Source organism: Rhinolophus hipposideros (assembly GCF_964194185.1).
Source record: "Rhinolophus hipposideros genome assembly, chromosome: 1".
Classification (NCBI taxonomy): Eukaryota; Metazoa; Chordata; class Mammalia; order Chiroptera; family Rhinolophidae; genus Rhinolophus; species Rhinolophus hipposideros.
In genome coordinates, this window is record NC_138047.1 from 59,090,427 (window position 1) to 59,115,812 (window position 25,386).

Here is a 25,386-nt window from a genome sequence, read left to right on the forward strand (position 1 = left end):
TTACAACAACCCTGTGACACACGGAAACTATTATTGTACATATATGGCTCAAATAAGAAACTGGAAGCAAAAGGAAGGGAAAGTACACACATCTAGGAAGAAGTGAAAGTAAGCACTAAAGACATACGTTCAACTCCAGCACCCACAGCACAGCTTCTACAAATGAAGAACTACGTCGAGTACTGAGTGGCAAAGGTTACAATAGAGATATGCACCAGAGCTAAAGAAAGGGAAGTCTCAGGGATGGTTTCAAAGGGGAGAAGGATAAAATTTTGGTAATGCAGACTGGGGCAGGGGGAGACCCAGAACTATATATTTAAGGTCAGCGGTGACCACCAAAGCAGAAGATTTTTCTTCTCAATTTGGCATCCCGCCAGGGCAGAGTATAAAGATGTGAGGAACATTGGAGGCAAGCCTAGAAAGAAGAGGTGGCTCACAGAACTGAGAGAGAGCAGAAAAGCGAGAGAAAAAACCAAAGCTTCACAGGGAAAAATCAAAGATGGAGCAAGTTTCCAGGGCCTATGAAATTTTGCAATTGTGTCTTTATTATTAATCACAAAAGCTATCATGGTGTTTATGCCAAGCAAAGATTGTACACCTGATCTTAGCAACCACCCTTGAAGTATGTGTTGTTATCTGCAGAACAGATCTGAGGGTGGTTATGAGCAAAACCTAAACTGGAGTGACTGAGGATGTAGTCTGCATTTGGAATAATAGGGATTGAGCCCCTCCCAAAAGCGAGTCAGTGCGCCAGTCACGTTAGCACTGTTTACTAATTTCATCCAAACAAAACTCCTAAAAGGGATGTGTTGTTATTCACCTTCTGGAAAGAAACTGAGATTTGGAAACCCAGTATGGTCTTGTTGCCTATTCAATAAACCCCACTCTGCTCCCAAAGAGGGACTAGATAGCTGCAACATACATTTACTGATGGCTTTACTGCACCAGGCCAGGCACTGTGCTAAGAACATTTACATGAATTGTTACACTGAAATGTCAGTTTAAATGCTAGTGTCATTACTGGTATACTAGTGAGGTGATTGAGGGCCTGAGCCAAGTAGTCAGACTCACTGAGTTTGGAGCTCAGCTCTGTCATCTACCAGTGTCCTTTTGCTTCAGTTTCTTCATCTGTAAAATGGGCTTCCTTGTGAAAATTCTTTAAAGATAATACACGCTGAAATATGAAGAATAACAAAGGCCTAGGACATAAATGTGGGGTGAAACGTTGGCTAGTAGTTTAATCACCATTTTACAGACAGGAAAAGAGAGGGCGAGGAAGGATCTCAGAGTTAACAACTCTAAGAGCTTGCTCTGGATTCTGGGGTCTCCCAGAAGCCCTTGTGTTTCACCACCACCCACCACCAATCTTCAGAGGAACCTCTTGAGTGGGAATGAGTGAGTGGGATGCGTGTTTGTGGTGCGTTTGCTTGTTTATTTATTTGTTTCTAAGATGCGATTGAGTCGTAATATGTTTGCGCTGGGGGTCGGGGGGGATGCAAAGTGAAGAGGAGGAGGAGCTATGACGGATAACTTCTTAGACAGACAGGATGGGATGACACCGCTCACACCGGTGAGGGGTGTGCATGGTCGCAATGGTCATCAAGGGAGGCGGCCCAGGAAAGGAAGAGAGTATGGTGTTTTCGTCTTGATTCTGTTTGGAATCAGAGGGAAAAGAAGCCAGGAAGAAGTTTATTTTCCTCTGCCCTCTGGCTGGCCAAGTCACAGCCAATGTTCTTGAAGGGGATTAAAAAAATAAAATACCCAGTCCCTCCTACCCTTTCTTTCTTCCTGATCTTCTCCTTTCCCCCTCCTCTCCCCAACCACCTCCACCCCTACTTCCTCTTCTCTCCCTCCGCGTGCGGGTTTGCGGGTTACTTCCCTTCCCTTCTTTCCCAGCTGTAGCAGGGGCCAAGCTGCCTTCGACAGAGAGAGGGCGAGAGGGCGAGATTGGCTGCGGGCTGCACAGATCAGCCAGAGAACGAAGTCTCTCTCTCTCTCTCTCTCTCTCTCTCTCTCTCTCTCTCTCTCTCTCTCTCTCTCTCTCTCTCTCTCTCTCTCACACACACACACACACACACACACGCACACACGCACAAGCACACACACACACTCAAAGCTCGGTCCGGCCGCAGCGCGGCTGCTCCAATCCCTAGGAAAGGCGAGCGAGCGCCCTCAGGCCCGCCGCGCGCTCCCCGCTCCGGCCCTGCGCCCGACGCAGCGCTAGTTCCCGTCCCCAGCGCCGCGCTTAGGCCGGGTGTGCCCGAAAGCAAAGAGGGGAGGGAGGGTAGAGACGGATCCTGAGAACACCCTGGCCACACACGCCGTGACTTTAGCTCTTTCTCCGCGCCCGAGTGGAGACGGCGCCCGCAGCGCCCTGCGCCGGGGAGGTCCGCACCGCAGCCCGGGAAGAGCCCACCTGCAGGTCCGCGACCTACCAGCGCACAACGTGGGGCTCCTCACTGTCCTGCGCAGGCAGTGTCCGGACTCCGGGAGCCCTCGCCCCAGCTAATTTGGAGTTCAACCCTCTGCTCGGCCACCGGCCCCGGGCGCCTTGGCAGTAGCCCCCGCCACGCAGAGAGCGGACGCGCTGCGGGGACCTCGCCATGGCCGGGACGCGCAGGCTGCTGTGTCTGTGGCTGGGGTGCTTCTGCGTGAGCCTGGCGCGGGGAGAGAGACTGAAGCAGCATTTCCCGGAGCTCCGCAAGGATGTGCCAGGCGACCGCACGGCAGGTGGTGGCTCGGGCCCCTTGTTGCAGCCGCACGACAAGGTGTCGGAGCACATGCTGCGGCTCTATGACAGGTACAGCGGTGGCGGCCGAGCCGAGGCGGCGCGGACACCGGGGTCCTCCGAGCGGGGTACGCAACCCCTGCGCCCCCAGCCCCTGCGCGAAGGCAACACGGTTCGCAGCTTTCGAGCGGGAGCAGCAGGTGAGTGTCGGAAGAGCACTCTTCATCGCAGTCCTGTCCCGGGTCTCTCCTCGGACCCCCACCCCACCCCCAGCCTCCTCATCTACCCTAGGCTCTATAGTGCTACCTAGAGACCTTCCCTCACCCTTCTCAGCTGCCCTTCGAGACCTTCGGTCCGGTCACACCCCGCACTTCGCCAGCGAGTAAGCCCAGTTGGAGAGTCCGAATTGGGAGGGAGAAGTAGAGAGAAGGGCGCGGAGCGGCGGAGGGGTCGGCTGGAGGAACCGCGTGGGGAAGGGAAGGGGCTACCCCTCCTCCCGTGCCCAGCGCAGCCTTCCTGCCCTGGGGGGTTGGAGCACCTCTGGGGTGCTTATGTTGGTGTTTCCTAAGTCGGTCAGCGGAAATGCCCTGGAACTGGGCTTTAGCCATGTTTACCTAGAGGCAGATGTCATTTTATGCCAACCCCAGGATACGGGAGAGAAAAGTCACACGTAAACTAGACGTCTTCCCCTAGCCTTTTAGACAACCGCTTCTCTAGACCTTGCACCCTTCTTAACTCGCGTTCTCTGTGTTACTATAGTTGACACTTTCTACTTGACGCCCCCCCCCCCTTGGTGGCAAACACACAAACTAAACCAGGTGCTCAGTGTATCTTTTAAAACCCATCTGGGCAAATAGAGGTGTACCATCCACCCTGGGAGGAGTGGGGGAAGCAGCCGTGGGTGTAAACACCTCTTGGAATCTGCCGATGAAAAATCTGCTCATCCCATTTTTCAACACACAGATCACTGTGGACTGAAATTCATGGCTTAACAAGGTTTCTCCTGGCCCCTGTGGTGAAGGGAATAATTTATGCTAACAACCTGCCTCCCTTGTGCTAACAGCTTGAAGGAAAGTTTCCTGGACACTAACTCAGTTTATATGCTTTGAGGATGCAGCAGGCTTTTTTGTTCACTGCATTCACGATAAAGGGAAACATAACTGCAAAGCCTGTCTTCAGTGAATGCTTGAAAAATAGCCAAGAATCTTCAAGTACGGAGGCCATGCCTCATTCTGTATCAAGTCTGTCAGAATCACTAGAAAGAAATCTCCTAAAGCTTTGATATGTAGGACTCCTGGAAAAAAGGGAAAACCAAAGCATCCATCAAGGAAAGCCCTAAGTTGACACTGTAAATATACACGCTAGAGCTCATAGGCATGATGACATTTACAATAAATGTGAATTATGCTTTCTGATGCAGAAGTCTTTAGCTAGAATCTGAGCCGAACCAGATTTCACTTTCTTCTTCAAGCTGTGAGAATAATCTGTGAGGAGCTGGCCTCTGCTAAGGAAACAGAAACCTGTTCTGGGTTATCCACAGTACACCAGCCACTTGTGGAGGCTGTGCTGACGGCTGGCCACACCACTGAATGCTGTTTACTTTAGTGCAGCTCTGAGGGCAGAGCTCAAATGAAAGAGGGGGTGTGGGACCAACAAGAATTGGAAGAAGTTGGATGGGCAAGGCAGGTGGATACATGAAAATACTCAAATCACCCTTACCTTGATACTCCTTTTTCTTGGTTATATTCCTAGGGAGTATTTTTTGTATCAACAAGTTTCATTTTTATTGTGAATCACAGGGTTTGGAGGTAGAATGTGAGTTTGTTTCATTGACACATATTGTGTAGTTTCTTTGTATGTTTGTTTTGGGCTGAGTGAACCATGAGTGGGAGATGGATAAGGATTTGAATGACTCAGGCTCCATATGCTTTTTGGCTTCAACTCATTCTGTACACTATGATTTCAGTGTCTCTTATCAGCCCGCTGTAGTCGTATGCCATCAAATGATAAACTCTGATACCGAGGCCAGAAGTTCCCTTGAAATGATGAATTGCAGCTTCGAGCTTATATACAAGGCTGTGTGCCCTGATAAGAAAAGTAATCCCCTTAGCATCTTAGAGACTGTCTTAATGACTTATTCATCAAACGTAGACACTGGTTTTTGTGGAAGCTTAAGTGTCATGTTACTACATTGGAGACTCCTGGAGGGGTGGTTCGTGTTGGACCTCTTCCAAGAGTGTTTAGTTACTAACACACTAAAAAGACTTTATTATAAGGCAGTTCTGGCTCTAATAAGGCAGAACTCCAGGAAGGTGCTAAGGCTTTCATGTGTGTCCCTCTCCTTTATCCGTATCAGCATTTTCATAACACCCTTCGTCTTGAGACATACGTTCTGATGTAGGTGAAAGATGCTGTCTCCATTAATAAATTAGATATGTTTTCTTGTCCACAGTGTTTAGATTTCACAACATATGGGCTTCTCTGTCCCAATGGTGTTACAGATTGTAATGGAAGGTCAGGTGGTGTTCTGTGTGTGTGGAGTGGCTGCTGATCTGGCAGACTTTTGCCAAGTGCTTGTTCAGTCCGAGTTATAGCTTAAGACCCCTATTTGCTCCTTGGAAAATACCTGATTAAAATTATTTATTGTTCTAAACCTAGAATATCTTTGGTTGAAATTTAGCTGCTGTGGTCTCCCTCTGATTACTTTCTACTTAAACCATTACTTGATGGTGGGTGGCATTCATCCTAAATACACTTTCTGCCAACCCCGTTTCTCCTCCCTCAACGCTATGCAGTTGTTGTGCCAAAACCGTACATTTGGAACACTCATAAGTCTTTTTGTGATGTGTAAGGGTTTACATAAAGATAGGTTTATCTTTCCTTTGTAAAAGGTAATTTACAAAATTACTGATGACAGAGAAGTTCAGCTTGAAAAAAACATACCATCTTGAAGGAAGACAAGAGGGATATGAAATCAGCTTTTATTTTCATCTTAATTTAAGTTGTCCTTGGCTACTATATAATTAAGGAAGAGCAGTTTACATGAAGTTTTCTCCTGGCTTGATCTTTTGAGATACATACTTTGTGTTCATTAGTTTCTCATCATTGCCATAGTCACTTAATCTTATTTTTCATAATCGTAAATTTAACCTTTTCAGGAAAGTGATTAAAACACATGTGTTCTTATTTAGAAACTGTCATTATTTTAATTTATGACATATAACTACAAAAAGTTTGTATTTCAGTGGATATGTGTCACCTTTAAAAAAAAATCACACAGAGTTCATAGATAAAAGCAAAGAAAACTGAGGTAATCCCAACCCAATAGTGAATATTTTTCTTCAGTGAAAAAGGGAAGAGTCTATGACTAAAAATCTTTTAAAAACTGTTATTTGACATGTTTCTGAAGTACAAGGCTAAAATATAAGGCTTTACGAAAGGCATAATTAAGGGCTGAATGTTGATTTCCAATAGGAGCCATTCCTGTAAAATGCATGGCCTGGTATGAAAGCATCATTTTTGATGGGTTTGATGATAAGGGGATATAATAACTTTATTAAAACATAGTTAGTTTGAAATTTCTGGCACCTAGAAACTAGGCTTGAAATTAAAGAGTACTTAGATTAGCTAACATTTTTATTCAAAAGACAATAGAACATCTGGAGAAGGCGAACTGGATGTACAGCTGCTTTGAATTATACACTTCTTTGAATACATGATAGCCTTTAATGAAGTTTTTACTGTAATAGGCAAGACAGCTTTACAATCTCTGACATTTAAAAATCCATAATACCATGAATTCTTGATTATCCATGCTAATGGAAAGGAGAAAGAGAATGAGTTACATAAAAAATAATTTAAATTTAGCTCTTTAGTATAATTAGACATACTCAAAGAGACCAAGAGACCATGCCGGTCAATGAAAAAAAATCCCTTAAGCAGATAATTCACTCAGGGAATATTTGTACATTAAAAATATATACATAATTAAGAATGTAGTAAAAGGATTACATACATTTTATCTAAGCAGTAGAAGTTTATAAGCATTTGATTGACCTAATTCAATCAAATCAGGTTTTTCTCAAAATTAAATAGGGATATGGATGTCAAATATGCTTGTAAGCATTTTGAAATTATACAATCTTATATTTGGAGAGGCTCCAACCCCTTTCTTATATAGAAGAAGAAATGGGTAATCATGATGTATATGCCAGACAACTTTCAAACATACTAAACTCATCTCAAAACTTATTATTTCTAATAGTCTAATAGTCTAATTTTCTAGGAGAAAATTTGGTAAAAAAGGGGTCTTCGGAAGATATTCACATGTCATAAAATTGCGTGCCATGGTCAAATGTGTTTGGAAAAAATGATCAGTTTTCTTTCCCATGGGACCATTCAGGTCCTTTAAATGCTAATGAGTCCCCTTAAGATTGGATCACTTTCTTCCCAAGAGAGCATCTTAGAGAACTGTGGTTCTAAGATATCTAGTTGGGGACACACTGGTTCCCCCTAATTTCTCAAGAAAGAAGATATGCAAAATTCAAGTGAAAACTGTCTCATTTACATTGTTATTTTTTGCACTGGGGTCCAATTTTCATTGCACCATCTTCCTGTTTTTATGGTTTAAACTGTGCAGGTAACTTTACGAGTCTCTCTGTCATTACATTTTATTTTCCCTCTTTCTTTATGAATTATTCTTCATTGTTTTCTTCTATAGAATTAATATTTGCTATTTTACAACTAGCATTATTCCTTCAAAAGAAAAGTTACTTTATTTGTGAAAAAATTCACTAGCGATCATACACATCCCTTGGGTAATGTTTCATCACCATTAATACCTTGCTTAAAGACACATTTACTCAATACACCTATGAAATATTTTATATAATCCCCATTGTTTGTTGTATTTCTTAGATGTAATAAAAATCATACCTATCAAAAAGCCTACTGAAAATTACTGATTAACTTTCTATTCACTATTCAGGATTTTTGTGCTACAACATCAGAACTCTTCTCCCCAAAGTTTGATGGTTTTCCCATCTATTCGTTTTCTATATCCTAGTAATCAGTATCTTAATAACTTTTTTTCAGTGGTAGTAGTGAAAAGAAGTTTGGCATCACAAATAGTCTCATCTTAAGCTTTCCTATGCCAAGTTTCAATTCAGAATGAATCTTTAAGATTATGTTATGAACCCATGAAAATAGAATTTTGTAATGGAAACACTGACATAATATTAATCAAGTAACACAAGTATACTAGGATAATATCTACTTTAGACAGTAGTAAAGGATGACAATGTAACTGAAGAGCCTTCATATGTGGAATATATTTAAAAATCCAGAAAATTGCTAGTCTATTCACATGTTACTAGTGGTTGTGTCCTAGCATATTGGTACATAAAGTAGTACTCTCGGTAACACACATTTTCAGGGGTAATATTTTTAAAAGCATGGCTATCTCCTTATGTAAAACGTCTACACATAGGTCATAGACCCAGTTGATCACGGTGTGTTTTGGTACTCCTTCAATGATCGACCTTCCTTTAAAATCCATCTTTTCTTGATAACAGAACCACAGTAAGTGCAGTGCCTTGATTTTATTTGGGCATACTATGAAAAAAAGTTTTTGGACAAACCAATCCTACTGTATCACTAGCTTCAGTTCGTTCTGACTTTAGTGAGTACGGTTCTGCCAAATATTTCTTTTATAAAATTATTGTATCCAATGGTTTTAGAAATGCAGAATTCTTTGTCCAGTCCTCTGATTTTACAGTTAAAACAGATGAGGCCCAACATGACGTTATGTGCTTTTCTTTCAAAGAATACTGTTATTGCATGGAACTAATCTAAAGACTGTTTGAATTGAGTGTAATTACTATACTTTGGAGTGGGTGAAGAAAAATGGTTTTCAAGTAGAGAAGAGATTCTTGGAGTTTCAATTTTTCAATTACCTGAGGCTAAGAGTTAAGAGATCTAAATGCTCATCTTGGCTAAACTGCTAATTAATAAAGTCGTATAATATTGCTCGGCCTGGTTTCTCCATCTATCAAATGAGTGAAGTCATACCTATTGTACCAGTCTCACAGAAAGTTGGCAAAACTCATTTGAGAAAATGAACGTGAAAGTGCACTAAAAGTTCAGAAGCCCTACGTCAATGAGATATTCTCAGTATTTTAAGATTATAATATCATAATACCCCATCTCTTTCTAGCTTCCCACAAAACCTAAAACATGAATAACATGTTGATCATGTGCGATTGTTTACAGCACAAAGGACACGTCTGGGTGACAATGTAAATAAAAAGAGATGGCAGTCCTCTTGTAACACAATCTATGACATCCCAAAACTATATTCAAGAAATTACTCTTCCTGTTCTGACCTTGGTGAGTTGCAGAGTTGCACCTTTTTATAGTGCACTCTTGAAGTTCATTGTTCTCAAAGTATGGCCTCTGGATTAGCAGGCTTAACATTGGCTGGGAATTTGGTAGAAATTCTCCAGCCCACGCGAGACCACCTGATGAAACTCTAAGGGTGGAGTACAGAAATCTCTGTTGTGACACTCAAGGTGATTCTGATGCATGTCTGAGAGACAATGCTCTATGCTCATGTCATTAGAATTTTGAGTATCATATCATAACCAGCATCTAAAATCTAAGATTGATTAACATGCAAGTCCTGGCCTTTTAATGGGCCTGCCCATGAACAAATCGTTTATGAATTTATAGAATGGTAAGCTTCTTTCACTTTGGAAGGTATATTACTATCTTTACGACAGTTTTTGCCCTGGAGACGGCTTCAAAGTAAGTGAATCAAGACTTCTTACCTTTCTTTCACAGCTGCAGAGAGTGTGAGGCCTAATTGACTTGCTAGAAGGAGGATGATGGGAGCAGGGGCCTGTAAAGCTAGTTTCTGGAGGGCAAAGAGTATATCTCATTTCCTTCTTGCATTCTGAGGACCTGGCATAGTTTGCCACATGGCAGGTACTCAGTAAATATTTCGGCTGAGCTGAATTAGATGTTGAAGGGGCTAGATAAGAAAAGATAAGTAGAAAAAGCTATCAGCCAGGCACAGGATCCTTTAAAATTTAATTTACCATGAAAGAATTTCTCACGAGGCATTTTACTATGTATATGTTGAATGGAAATACTATTCTACTTTGTATACACTGTTCTAATAATGCTTCTTTTCTGTTGAACTGGAAGGAAACTCCACACAGTACTTAAACCCAAGAAGGGTTTTTGCTGACTTTGGGAACTTGAAACTACTTGAAAGTTTTTTCTCTTCGGTGTGAAGTAGGAAACACTTTTGAATCTGGCAAATTTACACATTTGTTCATTCAACAAGTTTAACAAATATTTTTCAGGATATAAATGCTCCATTCTGTGTGAAATACTAGGAGTTCAAAGATTTATAGAACATGGGTCTGCCCTCCACAAGCTCACAGTCTTGGAATGCCCTTGGGCGGAGGCTGAGTAGATAAACTGATTAATGAACATTTTGCTCTCTTCTAGAAAAACATACATTATATCATCTTTGGCCATGTTTTACTTTGGACATAGAGAATGATTGTTTTGAGATCCCATAAAACTCAGTCATTTGATGGGGACTCTGCAAGAACAGCAAAATTCTGTGACTCGGTGTACTTTGTAGAAACACTCCATTTTGCCTTTGCCTGAAAGCTGGGGGTGGGATAGAGAAACTGCAGTCGTGACTCAGTATCTGCAGCAAGTATTTTGCAGGTGACCTCGAGTGCCTATGGCCCCATCCTAGGCACCCCTGGCATGTCTAGCAGCTGTACTTTGTTTGGAGAAAGAAGTGGGAAAAACATTGTTCTTAGTTACATATTTTCTGTGTGACTAAAATGTTTTCCCTGCTTCCTGGGGATTTAAGTAATCATCAGGATTTCATTTAGCCTATTTCTTTTAAAATCAGACTTTACATAGAAAGCTTCCCATTGTATGTTCTAATTCCCTTTGAAAATGTTGTGTGTGGGCTAGCGCGAAGGTGAACTTCCACTTACCATCTACTCCTCGAGAGGAGCTGAACTGTTGCAAGAGTACAGCTGGTCCTCAGTCGCAGTTTCCTCCGAGTTATTGGTGCCGTTAGGTGCAGGTGCCTTTGTTTTCAGATAAAACCAGAAATAAGGCTTCTGTCTTTATTTAGTCATTGAACTCCTAAAACGTTCCATCTAGCTAGTCAAAGACCTGGGTTCCTCTCCAAAATGCATTGCTAACTAACTGGGTAACTGCTGTGGTCCTTCATTTTTCCTTTTCTATTAATGAATGAGCCAGACTAAATCTGTGTATTCATAAAAGAAGCATTTACTGAGCACAGCTGAAGCGTTAAGCCCTATCTATGCTAGGGGCTGAAGAGCCTGGTGTTAATTACTACAGGGCCTTGTCTTTAAGGAGTTTATGGTCCTAGGAAGGCGCAACAGTGTGATGAAAATGGTAATAGAGGCAGGATCCAAACCAAAGGAGTGGGTTGTCATGACAAGCTTGTTTTAAGAGGTGGTGCCTGTCTTTTGCCTTAAAAACCAAATCTGGAATTCAAAGAGAACAAGGGTTGGACGAAAGCCTTTCAGGGAGAAGCAGTAGCAGGTGCAAAAGTCCTAAGAGGTGTGCAAAGGGGAGTACGGCTTGTTCAGAAACTCACCTCACTTCTAAACCCCTTTTCAATTCACAGATAGTATGACTCTGGAAAATTCAAACTAAGATTATAACGCCAATGGCAAATCCTAACTAGACTGCGGTAGGTGTATCCCCAACAAGGAAAATCCAAGTTTGTGCCAATGCCAGCAACCGTGAGAAAACAGCACCACCTATTGGTAGTTACATTTTGGCATTGAAAACATTTCCGTGGTAAGAGCGGGAAAGAAAGCCTGTTGAAGTTCCTTGCAAGGGATCTGTGAGGTCATCTGGGCCCCTTTCACGCGCGTCCTACCACAAAGACATCCTCCTGCAATAGTCTTGAATTACGATCATCTGTCTTCTGTTGACCTAGTACCACCGACAGGTCTCAATGTCAGGCTCGATGCTTAGGAGGTCATGACTTACACTGGCCTGGATTCTGCCTCCATTCAGCTGTCACCTCTATAACCCAGTCTCATCTTTGACACTGACCTTTCTGAAACCCCTCAGGTATTAGCAAACTTTCTCATGTCATTACTAACCTGTTTTTAATTCCTCCAGGCCGTGTATTTTCTATTTATTCAACTCCGACTTCGTTGAAAGTTTCTAGACTCTCCCAACATCTTGATAACTTTCCTAGTTGCTCCCTTCTATGTTAATAACATGAGAGCACTGGAATTAAGCATGTAACTCTAGATATAGTTGGATTGGTATGGTGTACAATTAGTGTTATTTTCTGGTACCCAAAGACTATAAACAGCCTAAAACTGCATAAGCTGTTGTTTTGTAACCTGTTACAACTCATCATTTATTTATATTATTATTGTATCAGTTCTTATTAGTCAGAAAGAACAACTTGGGTTTCTGAGTCAATAATTCCATATATATGTGTATATATATATTTATATTTATATATATATATATATATATCACAATATTTCAGAAGAATAGGGAAAGTGAACACTAAAGTACTTTTTATTCATTATTTGAACGTGAATATCTATGTCCATGGATAAGTCTCTGCTACAATTCATGGGAAAGAGGATCCTACTGAAAAACTGTTATTAAGCATAGGAAGGGACTCATTTGAAAAGTTATATTCGTATAAAATCTAAAAAATAATCATGAGAATAATTGAATAGATATTATCATTACATATTTCTACTTACAGGGAGGTATTATCTCATTTTTATTGATTTCCTCATACTCATTTGCTCAGTTCCATGCAGTCCTCTAATTACTGTTTTTGTCCATCGTAAAAACTATTTGTTGGGTTGTTTGGGAGGAAAGAACATTGACTTACCCAGAAATTACGTGCTTTAAGGTCAGAGAAGGCAAAAATAATGTGTGAGTTCGAGAAATCAAGGAATGTTTTGTGGAATGGTTAAGATTTTGAGCTTATTGTTGAAAAAACTGGGGGAGGAGGGAATCTAGAACAGGCAGGGATCCTGCATTCCTGGGTAGAAATGTACAAGAGCAAACGGCATCCAGTTACTTTTAATACTGTATTATATTTTAAATGATCTGCACCTGATTCTGGAAGGGGAAGGGTTCCCCACTCCAAGAAGCAATTCTTAGACACCAGCAGGGTATCCAGGAATTCAACTCCATTCTGATACTACTGTGTTTCCCCGAAAATAATACACCACCTTGGGTCAGGAGCCAAATGTGCAGTGACCATTCCTTTTCTGCACTTAGGCATCTTAGAGTATGTCTGGTAGGACTTCAAATAACGCGGTTAATTTGGAATATTTTTATAAGTTTCCATTTAAAACATTGGAAATATTGCTTATGCAAAAGTTCCCAGATATCCAGCTTTGCATCCAGCTAGAAAGTGTTCCTTCCATCCCCTCCCCCTCCCAGCACCCCATTTTCCTTCATTCTTAAAAGTCTGGTTCAAAGATTACCTCCTCCTGGGGGGTCCTTTGACAGCAAGTTGCATCATCATGGTAAAACTATCTGCATATAGCTTATTAATATTTTCTCCCTGCCAGTGTGGACCACTGTGGTCATTTGTGCAGCCCTGAGACCCAGAACAGGATCCAGTACCCAGTAGGTTTATAATTCATATTTGTTAAGCAAAACATTTGTTTTGCTTTGGTTCCTGTTCTTTCTTGGTTGTAGGGGATGTTTGTGTGTAATTCACAAATAACACAACTAAAGCTATAGCTATAATCTCTATGCCATAAATCACTATTGCGAAACTGAACGTTTAACTCTGTTTTAAAGCAGTGTGTTGATCTTAGACTTTTGATTGCAGATTGAATCAATTAAGTACAACTGGAGGAAAAATTAAAAAGTAATCACCAAAATTGTCTTTGTCTAATATGTCCTAGATAAAGGAAAATATGTTGCGTTCCAAGAAGGGAATTTTTTTGCCCAGTTTACTTTTTGGTTTGCATATTCATGTTTAGCAAAATCCCAAGTCTTCACGACATTTGGCGGGGAAAAGATGCCTATTTTCTTTCCTTTTGGAGTATACGACTACTAAAACTGGTGGTTATTCTAGACTACCACTATCCAATAGAAATTTGCTTTGAACCACAAATGTAAACTACATATGTAATTTTTAAATTTTAGTGGCCACATATAAAAATATGAAAAGCAACAGGTGAAATTACTTTTAATAATATATTTAAAATGGTTTGCACCCGATTCTGAAAGGGGAAGGATTCCCCATACCAACAAGCAATTCTTAGACACCAGCAGGGTATCCAGGAATTCAACTCCATTCGGATACTAGCGTGTTTCCCCCAAAATAAGACATAGCCAGACAATCAGCTCTAATGCATCTTTTGGAGCAAAAATTAATATAAGACTGGTATTATATTATATTATATTACATTACATTACATTATATAAGATCTGGTCTTATAAGACCAGGTATTATATTATATTATATTATATTATATTATATTATATTAAAGACCCAGTCTTATATAAGATAAGGACCAGTTCTTATATTAATTTTTGTTCCAAAAGACGCATTAGAGCTGATGGTCCTCTGGGTCTTATTTTGGGGGAAACGTGGTATGTACCTGGAGGTAGCATCAGATTTCACAGTAAGGGCTCAGACCTCCCTTCACTTCAGAGGTTAATCACAAGCCCAGGTGATTACCTATGCTTCTGACCAACTGGCTTCAGATTGGAGGCCCCTGTGACCCCTCCTTGGGTTTGATTAATTTGGTAGAGAGGCTCACAAAACTCAGAAAACCCATTTACTCACAAAATTACCAGTTTATTATAAAAGGATATAGCTGATAAACAGCCAAATGGAAGAAATGCATAGGGCAAGGTACATGGGAAGGGTGTGGAGCTTCCATGCCCTTTCCAGGTGCTCCACTTTCCTGAAATATTCACATGTTCACCAACCTGAAAGCCCTTCCAAACCCCCTTCTTTTGCGTTGTTATGGAGGCTTCATTATATAGGCATGATTGATTAAATCATCAAGCATTAGTGTTAGCTTCAACCTTCAGCCCTTTTCCCCTCTCCAGAGAAGTCAGGAGGCTTGGTCTGAAAGTTTCCAACACTCTAATCTCTGGGTTTGTTCCCCTGGCAACTAGCCCCCATCACTACCTGACCTCCAAAAGTCACCTAATTAACATAACAAAAGACACCTTTGTAGCTCTAATACTTAGGAAATTCCAAGGGTTTTAGGAATTCTGCCAGAAAAAGCAGGAAGACCAAAAATACATTTATTATTATAAATCACAATATTACAATATTTAACCCAATATATCCATATATTATTATTTCAACATGTAATCAATATAAACTATATTACTGTGATATTTTACATTTGTTTTTGTACTAAGTCTTTGAAATCCAGTGTGTATTTTGCACCTGCAGAACATCACAATTAGAACTTCAGTGGCTAATCACTCACAGTGGACAGTGCAATTCTGGTTAGCTAACGTTCATTGAGATTTTTCTATGTGCTTTACCTGCATCCCTTCAATTACTTTTCACAATTCTGCAGTTGATACTCTCAGGCTAGTTTTACAGGTGAGCAAACTGAGGCTTAAGGTGCTTAAGTTATTTACTTGAGGGCAATTGTGGAGCATGGTGGAGTTGGGACTGGGCCATCGGGCTTTAATATTCAAAACAATGCTCTGAATTAAAATGAAAATCATCAGAAGAGGCCATATGGCAGATTTCTGAGACATTTATGGGAAGATATTGAAGATTAGACTCGGGTGAAGGCTGTTTAACAGCAGGTTACAAGGTGTCTGGAAATATGTTTGAAAGAAAAAAACATTTTGAAGCAAAATGTGGGGGAAGGGAGCGTGATTGTTTACCCATTAAGATGCACCACCCATATTCCTCAGAGTTCATTTCTTCCCTGCCAGGATGTTCCTTTGGCAACTGTTCGATTGCCACATACTCAGAACAGAGTGACTTCTCTTCCTTCCATTTTAAACTTCCATCTGCTACAAAGTTTGGGTATATATGCTTTGCTGGCTGGTATGAATTAAGACTAGAGTCTCTGAATAATCCTGATGGCATAAAGCTCTGTAAAATACTACGCTGGTGTCATGGATTATACAGATGTACAAAAATGGCAGTTTCCTCCTTTTTCCTTCACACAATGTGAAAAATGAGTAAAATATATTTCTTATTGCACTTCCCTTGTGCTTGGGGACTCAATGAACTCATTTTAAGTTTCTGCGTCTTTATAAAAATATTTTGTTTTTATTGAAATATGTTTTTGATCAAGAGCATAATTTCACGGTTGCGTGTGTGTTTCTGAAACAAATATGTATATGGAGCAAGTGCACAGAGGAAGGTTCCAGCTCTGGCCCATCCCAGGACTGGGGACTCAAGTCTAACTTCAGCCTTATTGCTAACTCATTAGATAATCGGAAGAGAAGGAATCAACTTCTGTCCTCACTAATCAATCTCCCATTCTGTCACACTCTCTCATTTCTGGATTTGAAGAATTGGAAATACAATTGACCAGTTTCAATTATATAAATGAAATTCAACTCTTAAATTCATGGAATGTCGTAAACTTCAGACAAGTTCCAAACATTAATTCTTTATGACACTTTTGAATATTTAGCTCATTTTATCAGATATGTTATCTGAATAGTGAGATACAGGGTCTTGCTTACCCGTCCTCATCTTGCACTGTAAATTTTGTGAGTCAGGTAGGAAAAGATGTAATCCCTGTTACATGGTTAAACCAGCACTAATCACAATAATAATTTATATCAGCAAACAGTTATTGGACCCTTTATAAACTGCTTTACACACGTCTTATTTAATTCTGATGACAAGAATGGTAGGTATTATCTCCATTTTATAAATGACAATACCAACTTGTCCAAAGTGGCTAAGCCAGGACTTGAATCAGGTGAGTCGAATTGCATCAATGCTTGTCACCAATAGATTATACGCATTGCCTCAGATAACAAACTATTACAATACTTGCCAAATTTATAGTAATAGTTCTTGGTAGTCTCATAAATAATGGTGATATACACACAAATACACACGCACACACACAATGGAATATTACTCAGCAATAATAAAGAATGAAATCTTACCATTTGCGACAACGTGGATGGACCTAGAAGGTATTATGCTAAGTGAAATAAGTCAGACAGAGAAAGACAAACACCATATGATTTCACTTATATGTGGAATCTAAAACACAAAACAAATGAATAAATAAAACAAAACAGAAACAGACCTGTAGATATAGAGAACAAGCTGATGGTTGCCAAAGGGGAGAAGGGTGGGGGGTGGTGGATTAAATAAATAAATGAATATATATATATATATATTTTTTTAATGGAAAAATGTTCATGGCAAATGGCCCACTGAGGGAGGGCAGGGCCAACCTAATAATAATAATACTAATAATACCAAACAAATCAAGTTGTTTAAGTATAAAACAAGATAAAGCTTATAAAACACAACCCAGAAAAACATTTTTCTAATAAATAAAATTCCTACTGTATTTTGTTTGAGGTGAAATTCACATGACATAAAACTATTTTTAAATGAACAATTTGGTGGCATTGGGTACCTTCACAATGTTGTGCAACCACCAACTCTACCTAGTTCCAAATTATTTCTATCATTCCAGAACAAAACCCTGTAGCCATTAAGCAGTTTCTCCCCATTCCTCCACACCTCCAGCCCCTGGCAAACACTAATCTGCATTCTGTCTGTATGCATTTACCCATTCTGGATATTTCATGTAAATAGAATCATACAATATGTGACCTTTGGTTCCTGGCTTCTTTCTTTTAGCATAATGTCTTAAAGGTTCATCCACACTGTAACACGGTATCAGTCCTTCATTCCTTTTTATGGCTGGATAATATTCTATTGTATGGATAGACCACAATTTGTTTATCTATTCATCAGCGAATGGACATTTAAGCTGTTTCTGCCCTTGGCCATTATGAATAGTGTTACTATAAACGTGCATGCACATGTACTTGTTTGAGTACCTGTTTTCAGTTCTTTTGGCTGTAGACCTAGGAGTGGAATTGTGGGGTCACATGATATTTCTATGTTTAACTTTCTGAGGCACTGCCAAACTATTTTTCATAGCAGCTGAAGCATTTTACATCCTAACCAGCAATGTAAACGGGTTCCAATTTCTCCACATCCTCGCTAACACTTGTTATTTTGTTTTTTTTATTATTATTGTCAGCCTAGTTAGTATGTGTCAAATGGTACCACATTGTGGTTTTGATTTATATTTTGCTAATAACTACTACTGATGTTGAGCATTGTTTCATGTGCGTGTCAACCCTTGTATATCTTCTTTAGAGAAATGGCTATTTGATTCCTTTGCCCATTTTTTTTTCATTGGTTTGTTTGACTTTTTGTTGTTGACTTGTAATTTATATATTCTGGATACTAGATTTTGTCAGATACATGATTTAAAAATATCTTCTCCATTCTGTAGGTTGTACAGACTTTCTTGATAATGTCCTTTGGTGCATAAAAGCTTTTAATTTTGATAAAGTCCAGTTTATCTATTTTATCAATTTAGATAAATCCATTGCTAAATCCAAGGCCATGAAGATTTTACCCCTATGTCTTCTAAAAATTTCATGGTTTTAGCTCTTATATTTAGTTCATTCATTTTGAGTTAATTTTTGTATATGGTGTGAGGTAGAAGTCCTGTTTACTGCTGTTTACTCTCTCTCTTTTTTTTTTTCCTTTCTAGGAACCCTTGAAAACAAAGGACTGCATATTTTTAACCTGACTTCTCTAACCAAGTCTGAAAACATTTTATCTGCCGCACTGTATTTCTATGTTGGAGAGCTAATAAACATCAGCCTGAGCTGTCCAGTGTCAAGAGGATGTTCACACCATGCTCAGAGAAAACATATTCAGATTGATGTGTCTGCATGGATCCTCAACTCCAGCAGAAACCAAAGCCAATTCCTGGGGCATCTTTCAGGAGATGTAACCAAACCTCATCGAGACTTTGTGCCCTGGCTGTCTAAAGACATCACTCAACTCTTGAGGAAGGCCAAGGAAAATGAGGAGTTCCTCATAGGATTTAACATTACCTCCAAAGGACACCAGCTGCCAAAGAAGATGTTAGCCTTTCCTGAACCTTATATCTTGGTATATGCCAATGATGCTGCCATTTCTGAGCCAGAGAGTGTGGTATCGAGCTTCCAAGGTCACCGGCATTTTCCCACTGGAGCTGTGCCCAAACTGGATAGCCATATTAGGGCTGCCCTTTCTGTTGAACGGAGGAAGAAGCGTTCTGCTGGGGTCCTGCTGCCTCTGCAGAACAATGAGCTTCCTGGGGCAGAATATCAGTATAAGGAGGATGGTGCATGGGAGGAGAGAAAGCCGTATAAGACCCTTCAGACTCAGCCCCCTGAGAAGAGTAAGAACAAGAAGAAACAGAGAAAGGGACCTCACCAGAAGAGCCAGACACTCCAGTTTGATGAACAGACCCTGAAGAAGGCAAGAAGAAAGCAATGGATTGAACCTCGGAATTGTGCCAGGCGATACCTTAAAGTGGACTTTGCAGATATTGGCTGGAGTGAATGGATTATCTCCCCCAAGTCCTTTGATGCCTACTATTGCTCTGGAGCATGCCAGTTCCCCATGCCAAAGGTAGCAATGGTTCTTTGTCCTGTACTTCCTGTTTCCATAGAATAGAAAGACACACTAAGTTGAGTGTGTGATTTCATTTACAAAATCCACCTGGACACTTCTTTATTACATTCTAAAGTGTAATAGGTAATATGGTTATGCTTGGGTTTTTTTTTAATAGTTGTTAAACTAATATGAAGTCAGTATTAGTATGAAGAAAGGTATGAGAAAAAATGTATGCGTACAATATGCTTTTTGTGTTGCTTCTAAACAAGGTGCGTATTTAGCTACGTGGTCTTAATTTAGCTATGTGTGAAGCTACATCTGTTCATGATAAGCAAGCCCCAAATGGAAGCCAGCTCTTGGAGGGGTATTCAGAAAATGAGTGGACATGATGGGAGCAAAGGAAAGGATTAATTGGATTGATGTCCTAATGAAGAATATTTTTCGATAGTCTTTTGTGAGATGAATTGTCCCCTAGGGGGTCAAGATAAGGGTTGGGCCAGGTAAACTCACATCATGAAATTCACCAGATGTTTATTTCATTTGCTTTCCTGATAAACATCAAAATGGAAGGCAGAATAGTATGCAATGACTCTGTAAACTTCTTCCAAGACTCATTTCAACTGGTCAGTGCTTACCCTGACCAGTGTGTCATGCAGGGACTCTAGTCCCACTCCTCATATAAGAATGCAGGATATGGTGACGCCAAAAAGGAACACCCACGGAGCCATAGATAGGGGAGTCATACCACTATATTCTTGCTGGTGGCTGAGTTGGAGATACAAAAGCAAACATACACCAGTGCCCCAACAAGGGGTCTTCCTGCACCCCAGTCTCGCTGGAGGCCAGGTGAGACACACTATGTAGGATCCCCACAATCCACAATCTGCCGTCTGGATGTCTGCCTGCCAACCAACCAACCAACCAACGCAGCCATGGCAGTTTTATCGGTGGCTAATGGCTAACTGGTTACAGGTGATGGCCAACCAGTGCTAGCTGAGGCCATCTACTACCTGAACCAGCACCTTTCCACCTGAGGCCAAGAGCCTGGAAACTGCTCTCTGGGACTCTGTCCCCACACCGTGTCTATTTCAAAATCAATGGGGAGTGTACTTTATCGTATCAGTACTCATTATCTTGAAAAATATATTTTCAAAAGCCTCCCCATCCCTACCCCTATCTTGCCCAGCAAGTCCAAGTGACTGTTCTCTTCTAATTTAGTTAGTGAAATATACTGGTGCCCTCTGGCCTTCAGTTAAGCTTATTGCTGCACTTGCATTGTTAGCTTGTAACAGGTTGAATTTCTGTTATACAATGAAAAGTGGTTCTAGAAATAGAATTCAGAGGAAGAATAGAGGGGTTTTTGGTTTTCTGGTTTTTTGCAAAACTTGAAGTGAATCAACTTTTGCTGCTCAATGATAAAAAAAAAATATTTGCTTCAAAGAGTAAGCAACTTCTGCTTATAAATTTTTAAAGTAGCATGTTCATATTCCAGTCCTGTGATTATTGGGATGCTAAATATAACACACGCACAATGCAAAGGACCAACTGAACAAAGCCGTGTCAGCCTCGGGGCCAGGAATTTGACTGAAATTCCATTTTCTTGTTAGAATGTCTCAGAAGCATGAGCTTTCTACATGTTCTGACATTTTTGTAGATTCCCCAAAATTTTTGCTGATTCCATGTTTTGTAAACTGAAATACAAAGTAAAGATTATATACATTTACAATTATGTAAAAGTCTTATCTTGCCTAATATTCATAAAGGACATTTCAGTGATCAAACAAAGTTTTTCAAAGTGGGATAGCATTTAAGAACACACAGCAAAGATGCCAAGTATAACAGGCAGTGATGAATCTTTATTTTAAAGAGTGGCTTGCTTTGTAGCGTTGAGAGACAGAAATGGATTCAAAATCTCTCTCTAAACCCAGGATGACTGATTTTTAAGTGGGCCTCTCTGAGTCTTCCAAATAACTGTTCTCACTCTCATAAACTGTAATTTCTCTGGGTAGCCTGGGGGAGGAGTTTTTCTCTTCCCTCCTGACTCCCGATTTCAGGGCCATGAAAATGCAGCGATACTCAGTCGGATAGCTTTTCAACCTCTAACTTTGGAGACGTGGCCTCATCTCCGCTCCCCCAAAATTAACCCAGCTCCTGTTGGCTCAGCCTGCTTTTTCTTTTCAAAAACTTTGCTGTTGCTTCGGTACAAGTTTACCATGGTTCTCAGTGACCTAAAGAATAATAGTTTTAAAACTTATGAGGGAGAAGTAAAGAAGAGCAGAGACAAGTTTAAGGAGAGCAGCATGTTAGTGCAACAGAATAATTACATGTACACGCTTGGTCATAGCTGGGCTGCTTAACTATAACGCGCCTGAAACTTGCCCGGGGATCATGTTACTATGTAGGTTCTGATCCAGTGGCTCTGGGGGTAGAGCCTACGATTCTGCAGATCTCACAAGCTCCTAGATGTTGCTGCTGATGATGGTCCAAAAATCACACTATCAGTAGCAAATTTGAGAGTCCAGTCCTTTGGGCTTGCATTTTGGTTCCACCTCTTACCAGCTATGCTTTTTTGGGGGAAGTTACTCAAACTCTCTGTGTGTTCGTTTTCTCAGCTTTGAAAGGGGTACAACAGTACATAATAAAAATAATAGTATCTACATAATAAAAACAACGGGAGAGTGAGGTACTAGAGCACCTTACACATAGTAGGCACTCCATGAATATTTGCTGTTGACATTATTATTAATGACCACCGTTGAGACTGAGGAGAACAGAGAATTAAATGCAGAGGGCTGAAGAAAGATCACATAGGGAAAGGGATCAAGAGAATAAAAGAGGTAAGACAAGAAGAAGTTCTGTAAATGTTTCTAGTCTCTTTTTGAACATCACAAAGCTTAAAATAGGATTCTCCCTATGGGTACAACAGCCCGTAAGCTCTTCTAGTAACGTTTCTTTGGAGAATAATAGAATCAGGAGAGCATCGGTTGCAGCGACTGAACTCATAATAATATTTGTCAAAACTTGGAATGGCATCAGAACTCCACGGAGACATAACAGGGATAAGTGTGGAGTTTCTCTCTGAGCTTGAGATTTCCTTTTGCCAAATTGAGAGTGGAAGTTTGGCTGTTACATGGAGTTCTCAGTCTCTCATCACCTAGTGCAGGTCCGCTTAACTTGTAAAGCATTCTAGTGGTTCCCTTAAGGCTTCCAGGCTTTGTGGCTTTCAAGTGGTACAGTCACCAAAAGGATGGGAAACGTGAAGCGATAGGAAGCTGCTACGTAATTAATCACCATCGCCATTATCAGAACGGTGTCCGACGCGGTAACCAGAGCGAGCTGTTTAAATGGAAATACAGTCCGAGCAATGGAGGAAAATAAAGTCTCTGACCAGATCAGTACAAACACATGTGGAATAACTGAGGCGCCAAAGAACTTTCAGACTTTAGATATACATTTTGCCCCAGAGAAAAGTTCTCCCAGGCCAGACTCCTCTGCTGGCCCTCCTGCTTTTTGGCCTCCTGAGCGAAAAAGCCTGCTCTGTATGGTGGGGCTCTGTGTCTGCAAAAGTCGACAACCTGTTCTGTAATTCAGAACAGCTGTGTTCTGCCTTTCCCAAATTCCAGGCTTTGCCCTTTCACTGATTCCAATTAGATAGTTTCTGGGCTATCACACCCATGCGGGCTGGACTAGAAGAGTGTGGAGCAAAACCCCACAGCCCTGGTCAGGAATGAGGGCTCTTAGCTGACGACATACTCTTCCCTGCTAATGCATTTGTAATCAAATTCATCTCAAGGACATCATACATAGCTTGGCAGATGCGGGCCTGACCACTGCAGATTTCATTCACAGACGCTGCAGTTTGGATTTTTCTGATTTCTAGCCCCTACGGCCAATCTGTTCTCCTAGGGAGAGATCCCTGGAATTCTGCCATCAGATGAAAACTACCCATATAACTAAAGCCAATTTGCATGCCTTTGCCTCTCTCTTATCTCTTTAGCAAAGATGCAAAACAGAGATTTTCAATGAAAACGGTGGAGTCATTGTCACTGACAGAGCTCCAAGAGAACCAACCAGGATTAGAGGAATGAAGTTATTTTGCATGGAATGATGCAAAAGCTAGAAACAGCAATAACACAGACTTAGGCAGCAAAGAATCTAAACCCTTTGAACCAAGCATCCAGTATAAAGAAGAAATTTGCATTTAATGAGTTCAAAATGATACCCCTGGATTAATTTCCTGGGTTTTCCAATTCCATATTTTGGTCACAATTATGAACTCTAAAAACCCTAACTCTTGATGTGCTGAGTTACCTAAGCAAAATATCGCCTAAACTGATGATGAAGTCATGTTTCACACTCATTACAAAGGGAGACCGGGGAGGGAAATAACACTGAATGATTTCCCAAGTTATGTAAAGAAAATCATGAGAAATATGACCAGAACTCAAAAACAAACAAAAATTAAAGACTGGCAATATGCTTTAAATAAGCAAATTAAAATAAGCAAATTAAAGATTATTGGTAGTGGCAGCTTGTTCAGAGGATTCTATGAGAAAAAAAGTGGGAAACTCCCTGGAAAACTGAGAGGTTCCTGATAAGACATACGAACCCAGAATCACGGGCTTGCATTTAATTCCGTGAGCCCACCAGAGACAGCTCATAGTTTCTGAATCTATCATTTGTGAGTTAGAGCTTAAAAAAAAAAAAAGGGCCGGAATTTTCCTGGGAAACACCCAAGAATATTTTCCATATCTACTCCAGGTCATTTGCACAGAAACTTTTATTTTTGTTGTTGGGAATTATTTCCATAGAAATAGGTAAAATGGAGGGTATGATGTTTTTTATAAGTATTTCATCCACTTAGCAAGTACTTATTCAGTGCATAAAGCACACAAAGCAACAGTGCATAATGCACTGTTCTAGGCATTGAGGAATATTGGTGCAGCGCAGTGTTTATTGATAGAGGCCTCATTTACTTAAATAGATCCTATTCATATGAAATTTAAATATTATAGGAGTCATTAAAACATTAACAATAGTAGAATAATGTCGGGAAAATGTATTGTTTAAAAAAACTCTTTGGGGCATTATCATAAGCTATTTGGATGATTGAGTCTTAAGAATAAATCAATAGGGAAAAGTAGATGGCTGCAAAAGTTTTCTTTGGATATTAACAATACTGATGAAATAAGAAACAATGGTTATTGACATAAACTATATAATACCGACTGCAGTTTGTGTCAGTTACACACATTTTATTGAAGCGGCAGAGCACAGAATGTACAAAGTAAAACAACTAGACTTCCTTTCTTTAAAAGGAGAATACCTTCCTTTGCAAAGCTAATTAATTGAAAGTTAGCATTCTTTTTAACACATATTTAAAGTCTCTAGGAAGAAAGGGTAAAAAACAGTTATCCATCATTAAGAGTAAGTTTTTAAATAATTTATGCCTATTCACAAAAAAAGTTGAAGGCTAACATATGGATAATTGTTTTCGTTAAAATTGAAAGATGGGATGAGACAAATCAGATTTGCCCCTTTCTCTGCCAAAAAGAATTCTACTTTTTTTTTTAATAGTATGCCAGATTTCTGTATTATTTGCTTCTCCCTTGGCTTGTATGTACCCTTAACCTTTTAACTTTTTCCAGTTTCCCATAGTGGGAGTTTTAGGAGCATGAAATTAAAATACCAATTCATTGGGGCAGAGGTGCCTCTTGAGCCATGAGAAACATGGCTCAAAATCCTGAAATTTAAAAGCCAGAGTTTTGGCCTAAATCCTACTCCTGAATTCACATGTGATCTCTGGCAAGTTACCACATTTCTGTTTCAAAATATGCTTAAAACAAAAATGGGTTCACCTGCCTAAAAGAGACACTGGGAAAACTCCTGTTGCAAAGTGTGGCACTTCTTGAAGACGTTCTGACCACTCTGGCAA

The 25,386-nt window shown here is 40.2% G+C and overlaps 1 protein-coding gene across 1 annotated transcript in view; it reads left to right on the forward strand.

Annotated features, from left to right (window-relative positions):
- Nucleotides 1-1,927: 1,927 nt before the first annotated feature.
- The window catches only part of BMP3 (bone morphogenetic protein 3), a 28,437-nt gene continuing 4,978 nt past the window's right edge, over nucleotides 1,928-25,386 (forward strand). The window contains exons 1-2 of the mRNA XM_081059938.1: nucleotides 1,928-2,928; nucleotides 18,556-19,466. Of these exons, the coding sequence (XP_080916064.1) occupies nucleotides 2,604-2,928; nucleotides 18,556-19,466 (1,236 nt within the window). The 5' untranslated portion in view covers nucleotides 1,928-2,603. The remainder of the gene's footprint in view (nucleotides 2,929-18,555; nucleotides 19,467-25,386) is intronic.